The sequence below is a fragment of the Phyllobates terribilis genome, unplaced genomic scaffold (assembly GCF_046119375.1).
Source record: "Phyllobates terribilis strain yellow unplaced genomic scaffold, ASM4611937v1 Scaffold_1__5_contigs__length_1240528914, whole genome shotgun sequence".
In the NCBI taxonomy this organism is placed as follows: domain Eukaryota; kingdom Metazoa; phylum Chordata; class Amphibia; order Anura; family Dendrobatidae; genus Phyllobates; species Phyllobates terribilis.
Window position 1 is genome coordinate 567,134,144 of NW_027362761.1, and position 15,465 is coordinate 567,149,608.

The 15,465-nt window shown below is 39.9% G+C and overlaps 1 protein-coding gene across 15 annotated transcripts in view; it reads right to left on the bottom strand.

Moving 5' to 3' along the window:
- Nucleotides 1-15,465, bottom strand: part of NEDD4L (NEDD4 like E3 ubiquitin protein ligase) — a 334,412-nt gene that overhangs the window by 42,880 nt on the left and 276,067 nt on the right. For 10 of the 15 annotated variants that reach the window (XM_073680881.1, XM_073680907.1, XM_073680915.1 and 7 more), the window contains 9 exons: nucleotides 15,131-15,190; nucleotides 13,811-13,873; nucleotides 12,547-12,606; nucleotides 11,489-11,548; nucleotides 10,714-10,773; nucleotides 9,998-10,057; nucleotides 8,459-8,590; nucleotides 5,049-5,168; nucleotides 491-688 (listed from right to left, as the gene is read on the bottom strand). In XM_073680881.1, coding sequence (XP_073536982.1) covers nucleotides 491-688; nucleotides 5,049-5,168; nucleotides 8,459-8,590; nucleotides 9,998-10,057; nucleotides 10,714-10,773; nucleotides 11,489-11,548; nucleotides 12,547-12,606; nucleotides 13,811-13,873; nucleotides 15,131-15,190 — 813 coding nt within the window. The remainder of the gene's footprint in view (nucleotides 1-490; nucleotides 689-5,048; nucleotides 5,169-8,458; nucleotides 8,591-9,997; nucleotides 10,058-10,713; nucleotides 10,774-11,488; nucleotides 11,549-12,546; nucleotides 12,607-13,810; nucleotides 13,874-15,130; nucleotides 15,191-15,465) is intronic. The other 5 variants (XM_073680895.1, XM_073680876.1, XM_073680851.1 and 2 more) reach the window with 4 other exon arrangements.

Consider the following 15,465-nt stretch of genomic DNA (forward strand, 5'->3'; position numbering starts at 1 on the left):
CAGTTAATCTAGTAAGATCTTATTGGCGGGGAGGTCCAAAAGTCTAGACAACATCTTATTCTCTACCGAGCCGCTTAAAGAATATGCTCATCGGAAATCTCTAGGAAGACCCTCAAGGTTTTCTGCAATGGAGTCTTCGACGTGGAACCAAATGGATATATGGACATGTCATCTAGATGGATCTACTCCTTTAATGGGATATGGCCATGATGACAGACCCTTTAAATGGATAAGCAAGTGGTGGAGCGTCCCTTAAATTATTCTTCTGGATGAGTGCGGCAAGAAGGACCTCAGCCAAAATCCAAGACTCCAAAAAGGTGCCATGGATGTAGGTGCATGATCGGTCAAAAAAAGATGGAGGGTGTAGTAGGGCTCACCAGCTTGTTATTATGGCTGTCCTAATTTAAAGGGTCCATCTCTATGACCTTAAAAACATGATATAATAGGACGTCTCCCCGGAGAAGCTCCATAAAAGTAAAGTGTTGCTTACCCAAGTGGTAGTTTTGGTATTATGGTCAATAAAGAATGGCCTGCCATTTGGTGCTATTCTCATCTCCCAACCTGGCGGTAAGAAGCTCTGCGCCCCTTTGTGTTGTGGTTTAGGAGAATTATATGGAGACGGTTGCGGAGACTGTGGGTTGGACAGTGTATCCTTCACGGCGCGGCGCACTGGAAAGTCTTTTGCACCCTGTACGGTCAAACACAATGCAGACGATAACAAGGATTAATTTCAATTAGTAATGTGAGAAATTCATGCGAAACAAGATAACAAAATAAATAAATAAAGAATATATTAATTAAAATAAATTCCCAAAGCCAACGGCACTAGTAACATTTCCCACACATTAATTAGCTGCAAGCAAAGTGTTAAGCATGCCGGCTTTTAATGTGCGTTATTATGCATCATCATCAACCTGTACAATCCTAATAAAACACTACATATATTAAATTAAATATACATGAAAGGTTACAGAATTACTTATCTTGTACTGGTCCTGATTTACAGACTGTATTGCACTTCAGAGCTGCATTCACAATTCTGCTAGCTATAGGATTCCTTGCTCATAAAAAGGTGGCCATATATTTCCAATGGTTCAATAACTATCCCTCCTGATCCTCCATATGGTATTACATGCATTTTCAATGGGGAGGAAGGAGTAAGAGAAGGGATAAGCTATTGACAGACACCTTCAGCGAGGGCACATTACATGCAGGAACAAAAAAAAAAGGAAGATTGGGCAGGTTGAAATTTAACATGTCTAATCCTATTACCATCAGCTTGTGTTGAAATTAGATTGTTGGCTGGACCCTCCAAATTTAGCATGTATGGATGGGTTAATTCTAATATGTACAGATATCTTAAAATCTATGTGCACTCATGCAATTTTTTTTTCTATTACAGTATCTAGCTGAATGATCTGCAAAAAAGGATAAAAATCCATCAGCGCTCATGGAATCTCTGCCCTCCTCCTCCCTTTTCTCAGTGTTCGATATAGCAGCTGGGAGGGAGTATAAAACAGATCTTCACTGTGTTGAAAGGGGAGAAGGCATCTATAGTCTCAGGGAGGGCAGACAAAAAAAAAAAAAAAAAAAGACTATACTTGAGGAGAGCACATGAAGAAATATTTGCAGGATATAAACTATGCTTATTAATATATGGGCTAATTAAGGCAGCAGCATTTTGGACACAAATATATTACAGGGAGAGACACGCATATCCTCATTCAGCCTACATTCCTGGGAGTGACACTCCCACAGATGAAAAATCTGAAACTTGGAACAGGCTTTAAACTGCATATGAATGCAGCGATTAAGATAGCCAAAGCTATGTGCTGCAGAGCATTCTGAGAGAATGTAACCAACTTAACAGATGATGCTATGTACTGACACTGAACCAGCAGGAGATGCTAGAAAATGGGAATTCTGAATGCAACAATGAATGAGAGCAGTCTACAATTAGTTCTATAACTCAGACTCAACACATTAGAATATTGGGGCATTATTTTGCTTTTTTACACATTGCACATAGATTTGTAGCTCCATAAACTAAAATTGCATTCAAAGAAAAACACACTGTAAAAGGCCACGTCCACCTTGCAAACCAAATACATTTTATTGTCCTAATGCACTTAAAATTAATAAAGCACCTTTTTAGAGGGTCTCAATAATCAAAAATCGCCTCTCGTTTTGTGTCTGCAGGACTTCTGCATGTTATTGTAAACTAACAAACCCTTGTGAGTTTGATCCTGCAGCCATACTTCCTTCCATTGTCTACTTGCCAATGAATGAGTAGTAGGTCAGCAAGATGAAAGGGACAAATGGATGCAAGTAAGGCATCAGTCAGACTACGCAGGGTTCGTTTGTAGTCTGTAACCATGGGAACACATTATCATTTTGAGTCCACAGCTCCTGGGGAGAGAACCGTTTTTTTTTCAGCAGGACTATTTGCTCTATTTTTCATTTTAGACACAGAGGACAATAAAAAAAATTATTTGCAATGGTGGACATGGGTTTACTTAGCCACGCGAGAAGGTATCATCAGTAAAAGGTCTGCGCTCAGACTCTCACCAATCATTTAAACAGGACTGGGACCTCATAATGGGGTTCAATTTTAATGAATGGGAGATTGTGACTTCAGCCTCTACACATGACCCATGCAGGGGCAAGGTGCTCATACCAACAATGAGTGGAGTTTAATGGGAGTCTGACAGCGGAAAATGACTGTTCAAACCAAGCTCAGGTGCCAAGTTAGCACGTTTGGCCTGGCCAAACAGTTCAGAGCACCTTCCCAACTATCTATTTTCCATCTATCCCCAACCTCCTCTTGTTCCCGTAAAGCTAGAGCTGTCAATCAAAGAAGAGGGGGAGCGGAGATAGGTGCAATATAAGTAGATGAGAAGGTGCGCTGAACTGCTATGAGTGTGCACAGAGCTTCTGTGCTTGCTTTGAAAAGTCATTTTCTGCTGGTAAGACTCACTTTAAGGGCGCAGTCAGACGGCCATAAAAATCAGACTGAGATCGGACCGCAATGCACGGACTGGTCGGCGGCTCTATCTACCTAAGCGTGACAGCTGCATAGAAATATATGAAGCTTTCATGCTCATGTCGGGAGAGCCAAGGGCCAGGCCGTCTATTGTGGTCCGATCTCAGTCTGATTTTTATGGCCGTCTGACTGTACCCTTAAAGTGAGTATGACTGCCGTAAAAATCAAACTGAGATCGGACCGCAATGCTCGGACTGGCTGTCGGTTCTCTTGACCCAAGCATGAAAGCTTCATATATTTCTATGCAGCTGTCATGCTCAGGTGGGTAGAGCCGCCGACCAGTCCGTGTATTGCGGTCCGATCTCAGTCCGATTAATTTGGCAGTCTGACTGCACCCTAAGGAGCAATCAATGATGACATAATCTGACATGTCCTATTATCTGACAGGACGCCGCCAGTTGTGGTCAATACATAGACAAAGCAGATGTAATAGCGGAAAAAGCAGAACGCGTCGTCAAGGCATTCTTTGGTGAGTTCGAGAAACAGCACTTAAAATAAAAATGCTTCTTCATGTTGCCATACAATACATTTATAGATTTCAGAAGACTTGATCTCATGATTGATGGCAACAGGTTATTTTTTTTCCATGTTCTGAAAAACCAAGACTATAAGATTGAGATCTAGAACTAGTTTTGGTCTAAGGACATGGAACAAACAGTCCTAAGTCTACCATGGTGCTCAGTGGTTGAGTCATTGGCGGGAGGTATGGTACCCAACTCAACTCTGGTTTGCCTCATCGAATAGGTGAACACCTTCATGGATACAACATTAGAAGAAAAAAAAACTATACTGGATCTGTGTTTGGGATCCGGCATCATAAGGATGGGCGCCATGTTTTGAAAAGTATAGGTATAGATAGGAAGGGTCACCCATTAGACGTCTCCATGTGAATCGTCACCTGGGTCTATGAAGAGGATGCATGGACCACTCGTAGGATAGCCAGTCATGGGCAAAATCCAAAAATCAGACAAAAGGACCAGTACCAAAAAAAGTTAAATCTTTATTATTAGTTCACATTAAAACCAAGAGGGAAGCATCGTGGATTTTTCACATTCTTCATAGAATCATAGATTTTTCGAGTTAGAAGAGATCTCCAGGGTCATCGTGTCCTTGGGGAAGACTGGTTAGACGTGTCAGCCCACTATGAAGCCTTCTTGGTAGTGATGAGCGAGTATGTTTTGTTAACCCTTTCTCCGAGTATGCTCGGGCCGAGCACCGAGTAGTTACAGCTGCTCGGTGTTATGTTTGAATCACTCCCGTGTGCATGATTTGTAACTGTTTGACAGCTTTAATACATGTGAGGAATTTGTAAGAAATAGACATTCCTCACATGTAATAAAGCTGTCAAACAGTCGCAAATTATGCACACGGGAGTGATTCAACCATAACACCGAGCAGCTGTAAATACTCGGTGCTCGCCCGAGCATACTCGCCGAAAGGGTTAACAAAACATACTCGCTCATCACTACATCTTGGTTCTAATGTGAAAATATGAACATTTTGGATCTTAACTTTAAGTCTGGACCTTATTTTTGGATACTTTTAATTGAGTTTTCCATGCCCATGCTTTGGGTTGGTATATGCTTTCAAGAAACACCATTGGTGGAAACCAATAAAAGAACATTTTCAAAAATTTCTAAAACAGGAATATATAGCAAATCTTAACATAAAAAATCCCACCCAACTCAGAGAAGAATAGTTTACATACACAACAACAACCGACAGACATACAATACTACAAATATAAAGAGCATAAAGATGTTCAAATAAAATAAGCAAGAAGAAGAAGAAGATTAAGAAAAGTTACAAAGCGGATATGAATAAAACGAAAAATCAGAGGATGAGAACAGAATTTACGTTATAAAGCATGAAGAGCGAGAGGAGAGATGCCGGAGAGGCCGTCAGCCGCTGCCAAAGTTAGAAAATGAAAATAAGATTGCGGTGACTTGGTAAGCAGAAGAAGAAGAAGACGAGAAGGTCCATATTAGATGAGAGAGACTCTCACCTCCAGTGGAGCAGATAAAGTAACGGTGGGGGAACTGAGACTACGAGGCCGCCTGATCTGAGGTTCGCTCAGATGGTTGCTACTGTTTGAGGTGGATCCGACAGCACCATCTTCAGCGTGCTAGTTTAGAGGCAAAACATAGTTAGCAATCCTAAATATCATGAATGAAAGAAGAGTGAGATTCAACTTAAAGGACAATACCAACCAAAACTCAAAACTGGAAGTATTCATCCTAGTGTACTCTTTCCATACTATGCAAGGGGTCTTGACAATCCCAGAAGCACCACATTAACAGTATTCTCAGAGCTGATCTTACATCCTGTTTTGTACTCTGGAGCTGCACTCCCTATTCTGCTGGTGCAGTCACTGTGTACATACATCACATTACTGATCCTGCGTTACATCCTGTATTATACTCCAGAGCTGCACTCACTATTCTGCTGGTGCAGTCACTGTGTACATACATCACATTACTGATCCTGAGTTACATCCTGTATTATACTCCAGAGCTGCACGCACTATTCTGCTGGTGCAGTCACTGTGTACATACATTACATTACTTATCCTGTACTGATCCTGAGTTACATCCTGTATTATACTGCAGAGCTGCACTCACTATTCTGCTGGTGCAGTCACTGTGTACATACATTACATTACTGATCCTGAGATACATCCTGTATTATACCGCAGAGCTGCACTCACTATTCTGCTGGTGCAGTCACTGTGTACATACATTACATTACTGATCCAGTACTGATCCTGAGTTACATCCTGTATTATACTCCAGAGCTGCACTCACTATTCTGCTGGTGCAGTCACTGTGTACATACATTACATTACTGATCCTGAGTTACATCCTGTATTATACTCCAGAGCTGCACTCACTATTCTGCTGGTGCAGTCACTGTGTACATACATTACATTACTGATCAAATACTGATCCTGAGTTACATCCTGTATTATACTCCAGAGCTGCACTCACTATTCTGCAAGAGAATGCAGCATTGAAGTAATACAGGTTGCAAATCCTGATCAGCACAGAATAGTAAAGTACTACTTCACACATATTAAATCTATATTTAAAAGTGAAAAACGTTGTTCATTTTTGGATGTATGGAGATATTTATGGCATATCCTATGGTTATGCCATTAATGTCAGATGGGTGTGGGACCTGCACTGTTTTTAGAGTGGGAGTCCCCCATTCCCCTATTCTAGCCAACCTTCGCCCACCAGTGAGTGGAGAGATGGCAGCGCATGCACTGGTTCTCTCCATTTATTGCTATGGTGGTTTCGACTTCAGCTGAGTTTTCGCTCAGCTAGATTAGGAAATCCTATAGGGTCCACCTTCTCCACTCACACGTGGTCAATTCCAGCTGAAATAGGGAATCCTGTATTCAAGTCTGATGCGGGTCCGGGGGTGGATTTACATTTATCAGACACTTATAGCACATCCTGTTGTTACATTGGAGAAAATAAGTATTTGATACACTGTCAATTTTGCAAATTTTCCCAGCTACAAAGAATGGAGAGGTCTGTAATTTTTATCGTAGCTATACTTCACCTGTGAGAGACCAAATCTGAAAAAAAAAAATCCAGAAAATACCATTGTATGATTTTTACATAATTAAATTGCATTTTATTGCTTGAAATAAGTATTTGATCACCTACTTACCAGCAAGAATTCTGGCTCTCACAGACCTGTTAGTTTTTTCTTTAAGAAGCACTCCTACTCTGCACCCTACTCTGCACTCATTACCTGTATTAATTACATCTGTTTGAACTCATTACCTGTATAAAAGACACCTGTCCACACACTCAATCAAACTCCAACCTCTCCACCATGGTCAAGACCAAAGAGCTGTCTAAAGACACCCCAGAAATAAAACTATAGACCAGCACAAGGCTGGGATGGGCTACAGGACAATAGGCAAGCAGCTTGGTGAGAAGGCAACAACTGTTGGCACAATTATTAGAAAATGGAAAAAAAACAAGAGGACTGTCAATCTTCCTCGGTCTGGAGCTCCATGCAAGATCTCACCTTGTGGGGTAAGGATGATTCTGAGAAAGGTCAGGAATCAGCCGAGAACTACATGGGACGACCTGGTCAATGACTTGAAGAAAGCAGAGACCACAGTCTCAAACATAACCGTTCGTAATGCTACGCAGTAATGTATTAAAATCCTGCAGAAGTTCGCCAATGACCATCTGGATGATCCAGAGGAGGCATGGGAGAAGGTCATGTGGTCAGATGAGACCAAAATAGAACTTTTGGTATCAACTCCACTAGCCGTGTTTGGAGGAAGAAGGACGAGTACATCCCCAAGAACACCGTCCCAACCATGAAGCATGATGGGGCAAACATACTTTAGGGGTGCTTTTCTGCAAAGGGGACAGAACGACTGCACCGTATTGAAGGGATGATGGATGGGGTCATGTATCGCAAGATTTTGGCCAACAACCTCCTTCCCTCAGTAAGAGCATTGAAGATGGGTCGTGGCTGGGTCTTCCAGCATGACAATGCCCCGAATCACGCAGCCAGGCCAAATAAGGAGTGGCTCTGTAAGAAGCATTTCAAGGTCCTGGATTGACCTAGCCAGGCACCAGACCTGAACCCAATAGAAAATCTGTGGAGGGAGCTGAAACTCATGTTGCCCAGCGACAGCCCCGAAACCTGAAAGATCTTGAGATGATCTATATGGAGGAGTGGGCCAAAATCCCTGCTGCAGTGTGTGCAACCCTGGTCAACAACTACAGGAAATGTCTGACCTCTGTAATTGCAAACAAAGGTTTCTGGACCAAATATTAAGTTCTGTTTTTCTATTGTATCAAATACTTATTTCATGCAATAAAATGCTAATTAATTATGTAAAAATCATACAATGGGATTTTATGTTTTTTTTTTTAGATTCTGTCTCTCACAAGTGAAGTGTACCTACGATAAAAATTACAGACCTCTCCATTCTTTATAGGTGGGAAAACTCTTAAAAATTGGTAGTATATCAAATACCGTACTTCTTTTCGACACTATATGTTATGCAGGATTTTTGTGAGAAGTCTTTAAAAGATATAAATGACAGTATTTAATGAGGCATTTATGGCACATTGATAAGACCTGGGGTAGGTGACACATTCAACTCGAGAACAATCTAGGTAATTTTTAGCACTCCATAAAATAAATGGAAAGAGTGGCGCATGCGCAAACACTTCTCCATTCTATGATGGAGGACCCTGTTCTCTAGATAGGTGTAGGTACAGGTGCTGGGAACTGCATCTGTTGGACACTTATAGCATACCCCATTAATAAGTCATAAATGTCCCTAAAAGAACAAGTCTGGGATGCTGATAGAGCTGACCTCGCCCACCCGATATAGAGAAAGTGATCGAGTCTGCCTAGAATGGATTTTCGTACCTGCACGATTGGACGGGTCCATGTTGTTGTGCGATTGTTATGATTGACATAATATGTGCGTCCTTTAGCGTCTTTCCTTTCTTCCCAGCCCGATGGTAAACCCGGAGTTGTGTGTACATAGGCCACCGAAGGCTGTTTGTGCAAGAAATTATTTTATTGCAAAAATGCACTTAATATATAAAAAAATCCAGTGCTCTACGAATCTTAAATATCTCATATAGATATCCCTACCAATCCTGGGAATTAGCGGCCCAATGGTCTCCTGTGCAAATGGAGTGGTACTGAGCACGTGCGACCACTACTACAGTCACGGTCTACAGGAGTGGTCGTTACACATGCTCACTACTACTCCCTTCACTTAGGAGATTTCGGGAACCCTGTTCTTATGATCGGTGGGGGTCCCAGCACTCGGTAAATATCAGTAATGATAAGAATTGCTGTTTAACACAACAGACAAGTGATTTTTTTTTGTACTATATTATGGAATTCAATAGTTAACTAAAACATCAACTATCATGGGTGAAATGGTTACGGGATTACCATAAATCAGAAATACATGGGTGCTTTCTCCAAAAATAGCTCCACACCTGTCCACCTCCGTTGCCTCTTGGTGACCAGAATTGCTGGAGGGTCCAGATGTAAGACAACCCAAAAATGATACTTTATATGATATCTGTCAAATGTTTTCTTTTGGATAATGGGGGAACATTTTCAATTTGGGACTCAAGTAAAAAAAGCATCAACTCCCTTAACCTGTAGAACATTACCACTGCTCAAAATACCGCACAGGAAACTCAAGAATGGCATAAGGGACATTTGACCAGATACCTTTCACGCAACCCTCAGCTTCAGGTGGTTTCACTATGGTTGTAGTACAACGCCTCAGCATGTATGGTGGAAGTAGTAGTACAACACCCAGCATGCCCTAAAGTACTATTTATGCTCTGATAGAGCACTATTAAAAGTAGTATTAGCCTAAAGCAACTGAGTAAGTGATAAACCGATGGTGATCGATGGAGGTCCCAACCTCGTCGGACCTTAAGCCCCCATTACCTCCAGCAGAAAGACCAACTAGAAAAAGTTTAAATGTAGCAGTGATTGAACATGTGTCATCTTGCTTCATTAAAAACCAATGGCACTTACCAAAACAGTACCATAGTCTTTGAACGCCTGGGGAAATATGGATCTAAACGGAGGTCCTAGTGGTCGGACAGCATCCGTCAAGCATCCAGAGGATAGGTGATAAAAGCTTCAGGAACTAGAAGCCAGTATAAATGGTGACTTATGAGTATCTTTTTTTTTTTTTTTTTTTTTAAGTCTTAAGACACTTAGATGAAGACTATTTACCAAAAAGCCAATTTGTGGCAAAAGCACTACAGTGAATAAAACACAAAAGTGACCAAACTACGGAGAGGCCTGGGAAAAAACTAAAATGACCAAGACTGAAAACAATATATTAATAATGTAATGGAGTTATGAGCCTATAACGGATTTGGCCAAAAATACAAGATTTTCCTACTAAAACCATCTAGACATTACCGTGGAATCCTCTACACCGGTCACAGTTGAAGACCGCGCTCTTCTAGTTGTGGAGCTGGGCTGTTGAACAATAACGCAACCATTAAAAAAAAATTCCACAGGGTCGTTTCGAGGAATAGTTCGTTAGCCAAGAAGGAGAATTGTTAAGGAATAGGAGTTTGATTTTGAAGAATAATTTAGTAAGTAACTTAACAATTGATTGGATCAATTTCCCAAAGAAAGATGTAGAGTTTTCAAGAACATCCATAACGTATAATGTAATTGTCATCTGTTCTGTGTCCCAATGCTGGATCACAATTAAGACGATTCATTGTCAGAAATCAACATGGAAACTTTCCAGTCCAAAAGCGAAAAAAATAAAAATTCACCCATTTTGAAAAACAAATCGTGAAATTACCAATAAAAATAAATATCTTTTTCGTCTAGTTGAGAAAAATGTTCTTAATTTCTTATTTTATCCATGGAAGACAGGCGATAACCAAGACTATATTAACCAAAAAGCCAACATGTGGCTAGAGCTCTACAAAGAATATAATGGAAAAATGGTGGTAATGTAACAAACTACTGTGAAGCCTTAGAAAAAAGAAAACTAAAAATGTCAAGCATCGAATATAATATTTCATATGCGCAATGGAACTTCACCCCATATGGGGTAAAGAGCCTATAACCAAAAGTTTGGCTGACTAACTGTCCTACTAAAGCCACCTAGACATTACCGTGGACTCCTCTCCACCGGTCACAGTTGAAGATCGCACTCTTCCAGTTGTGGAGCCGGGCTGTTGAACAATAATGTGACCATTAAAAAAGAAAAATTAAAAGGATCAATTTGAGGAATGAGTTGTTAGCCGACAAGGAGAATAGTTAAGGGGAGTTAGATTTACCATAATAACTAGATAAGTCATATTGGAATATCATTGATTGGATCAACTTCTCAAAGACAGATGTAGAGTTTACAAGAACATCTTTGATGAACAGTTGTGACTGAGCAACACGAGTGAGTGATATGTGCGGGACGAGAACTGGTAATGGCCAACTAGTGACCGTGTAATTGGCAACACTAGATCTTAAATATATGTCTTAGGAAGTCTTAGGGAGACTAATCAGAAGTCATCATGGAGACTTTCCAATCTAAGATAAAAAAAATATATCAACAATTTTGAAATTTTTTTTTTTTCATAAATAATCAATCATCGATTAACCAGTGAGATAAATATCTACCAAATTTTTGAAGTTGGGACCTTTTTCTCAAGACAGATTGTATTAAACAAAAATTCAATACGTGGATAGAGTTATGCAATGAATAAAATAGAAAAGGTATAGTGGAAAAGTGTCCAAACTACTATAAGGCCTGGGAAAACACTAAAGTGACAAGAGACCGAATACATTATTTCACACGCAGAATGGAATTTCACCCCACGTGAGGTTACGATACTGTAACCGAAAGTTTGGCCAATGATCAAAAGACTGCTACTAAAACCTTATAGACATTACCGTGGACTCCTCTACACCAGTCACAGTTGAGGACCGCGCTGCTCCAGTTGTGAAGATGGGCTGTTGAACAATAATGCGACCATTAAAAAAATTATAATTTTGAGGGTCAATTTGAGGAATGAGTAGTTATCATTAGCCGAGAAGGAGAATCGTTAAGGAAGGGGAGTAAGCTTTAAAGAAATAATTAGATAAGTGGTTTAGGAATAGCATTGATTGGTTGATTTCCCAAAGACAAACGAAGAGTTTTTAAGAACGTTCATAATGTATAATGCAATTGTCTATTGTTCCTTGGACCAAAATACTTTATCTGTAAGAGCTCCTGGAAAGTGTAAGACAGAGTATGATGTGGTGAAATATGAGTATATGTGAGCAACAAGAATTGGAAATGGTCAACTTGTCACAGTGTAATCGCCCAACACTGGATCTTAAATTTCAGTATTAGGAACACTAATTAATTGCAAGTCAACGTGGGAATTTTCCTTTTTAAGACTGAAGATGTATTTGCTAATTTTGAAAAAAATGTTCTGCAAAAATGTGCCTAAAATAAATCATAATATCAAACGAAGATAAATATCTCCCTTTGGTCAAGTTGTGAAAAACGCAAGAATACGACTAGAGAAGAGTTTTATTGTAGGACTGACTGAACAAGTGCCGTCTTGCTCCATTCAAAACCTATGGCGTTTACCTAAACAGTACCATAGTCTTTGACTGGCTGAGGGATAGGTAGCATGAGATGGAGTTCCTGGTGGTTGGACCCCCATGCTTCTAGCGTTTAATGGAAAGGTGATAAATTGTTCAGGTATTCAACCAGGTCAGCATAAGTGGTGACTTATGAATCAGACAATTACATAAAGAATATTTTAACCAAAAGGTATAAAATGTAGCTACGGCTCTAGAACAAATAAATGGAATAGATATTGTTGAAAACTAACCAAACTACTGTGAAGCCTGATCAAAAAAAAATATGGAACTTCATCCCCATGTGGGGTCATGAGCCCATGACCGAAGCATTGGTCAACGATGACTAGACTGTCCTACTACAACCACACAGACATTACCGTGGGCTCCTCTCCACCAGTCACAGTTGAAGACCACGCTCTTCCAGTTGTGGTGCTGCGCTGTTGAACAATAACGTGACCATTAAAAATAATCTACAGTTTGAGGAATGAGTTATCGTTAGCCAAGTAAGAGAATCGTCAAGGGGAGTTAAGATTTACAAGAATAATTAATCAAGTATTTTAGGAATATCATTGATTGGTTGATTTCCCAAAAACAGACGTAGAGTTTTGTAGAACATCCATAATGTATAACTCAATACTCAACTGTTCTATGGAGCAAAAAAATTTCCTGAAAACTGTAAATGACTGATGATTAGGTGAAACATGAACAAATCACACACGAGTGCCAAGAACTAATATCGGTGTAATCGCCCAACACTGGATCTTAAATATAAGTATTAGGAAGACTCATCAGTCAGAAGTCAACATGGAAATGTTCCACTCTAAGCTGGAAAAAAATGTCACCCATTTTGAAAAAACAAACCCTATAAATTGGAATATAAAAAAACCCCCATAAAAGTACCAAATTAAGATAAATATCTCCCTTTGGTCAAGTGGTGAAAAATGTTCTTCATTTGCTAGACATCCATAAATATGTTTAAGATGGCCACCATTTCAGTTTAGGAAAAAACCCTGTATGTGTTGTGAATGTAGAACATCGAAGGGAGCCGTTTAACCACATTTATGCCTAATGGAACAAGGTAAAAAAAAAAATTCGCCTGAAGCATTTTCCATTTATCAACGTAATTGCTAGATCGATAGAGGCCCAACCCTTATCGGACTCCAGTTCCCCGTTTTCTCCAGCAACAAGACTGCGGGTAAAAAAAGAGAGTTTCATGCAGCAATGGCCGAGAATGTGCCATCTTGATCCATTAAAAATCCATTGGCGCTTACAAAAACAGTACCAGAGTCTTTGAATGGCTGGGGAAATGGTGGCCCGGGATGGAGGGACCGGTGGGCGGGCACCTATGCATCCAGTGGATAGGTGATTCTTCAGGCAGTTGACAAGGCCAGCATAAATGGTGACTTACTTTAAGTGGTGACATAAGTTAGGACATTTCTCTAAAGACCATATTACCCTAATATCCAATATGTAGTAGTGACCAAACTACTGTGAGGTCTGGGAAAAACAAAAATGACAAAAGGTCGAATAAAATATTTCATATGCGGAATGGAACTTCACCGCATGTGAAGTTACGACCTTATGACCGAAAGTTTGGCCAACGATCACTAGACTGTCTGACTACAACTATATAGAAATTACCGTGGAATCCTCTACACCAGTCACAGTTGAAGACCGCGCTCTTCCAGTTGTGGAGATGGGCTGCTGAACAATAAAGTGACCATTAAAAAAAGAAATTCACAAGGTCATTTTGAAGAATGAGTCATCGTTAGACGAGAAGGAGAATCGTTAAAGAAGGGGAGTTAGAGATAGAGGAATAATTAGTTAATTTAGGAATATCATTGATTGGTTGATTTCCCCAAAATAGACGTAGAGTTTTCAAGAAAGTCCATAATGTATAATGCAATTGTCAACTGATCCATGGACCAAAATCCTTTTTTTTGGGTGAGTTCATAGAAAGTGTAGGTGACCGAGTACGATGTGATGAAACATGAGAAAGTTATATATGAACGACAAATTCTGGTAATGGCCAATAAGTAACAGTGTAATCACCCAACACTGGATCTTGAATCTAAGTTTCAATAACATTCATAAGTCGAAAGTCATCAAGGGAACTTTCCAGTTTAAGCTGGAAAAAAATATAACCCATTTTGAAAAATTTCTCTAACAATTTGATTAATAAAATCATAAAATTACCAATGAAGAAAAATTATCTCCCTTTAGTTAAGTTGTGAATGTTCTTTATTTCTTAGTAAAAATGTTATCCATGGAAGACAGGTGATAACGAACATTGGCCACCATTTTAGCTTACAGCCCCCCACCATATTTTGTGTTAAAGTAGAACCCGCAACATGCCCTGGAACACAACTTATTCACCAATCGAGTGAGGTAAAAAGAAATTTTAGCTTAAATCATTTTACAACAATAATTGCTAGACTGATGGAGGTCTGACCTTTACTGGACCCAGGCCCTGGTTTCCTCCAGCAGGTAAGACTGTGGCCAAAAAGTTTTAATGTAGCACTGGCTGAGCGCGTGCCATCTTGTTTCATTCAAAACCTAGGGTGCTCATAAAAATGGTACCAAAATAGATGAGTGGCTGGGAGAATGGTGGCCAGAGATGGACGTGCCATTGGTCAGACCCCTATGCATCTAGCATCCGGTGGATAGGTGATAAGTGCTTCAGGTGGTAGAAAAAAGCACCATAAGTGGTGACTTGTGATAATTTTTTTTTTAAGTTGGGAAATTTCTCTTAAGACACTTAGGTAAAGACTATATTAACCAAAAAGCCAAAAGGTGGATAGAGCTCTACAAAGAATGAAGAGAAATGGTATAGTCGAAAAAGATCAAATACAATATTTCCTATGTTGAATGGAACTTCACCCCATGTGGAGTCACAAGCCTATAGCCGAAAGTTTGGCCAACAATCACCAGGATGTCTCACTACAACCATATAGACATTACCGTCGACTCCTCTCCACCGGTCACAGTTGAAGATCTCGCTGTTCCAGTTGTTGAGTCGGGCTGTTGAACAATAATGCGACCATTAAAAAAAAAAAAAAAAACTATAGGGTCAATTTGAGGAATGAGTTATCGTTAGCCGAGAATGAGAATCGTTAAGAAAGGGGAGTTAGAGATGCAGGAATAATTAGATAAGTAATTTAGGAATATCATTGATTGGATCAATTTCCTATAAACAGAGGAAAAGAAATCATGGTTGTCCCTAATTTATAATGGAAACAACTGAAACTAAATATTTCTTGTTTTCCCTTAAAAGTTCCTGGAAAGTACAGGTGATC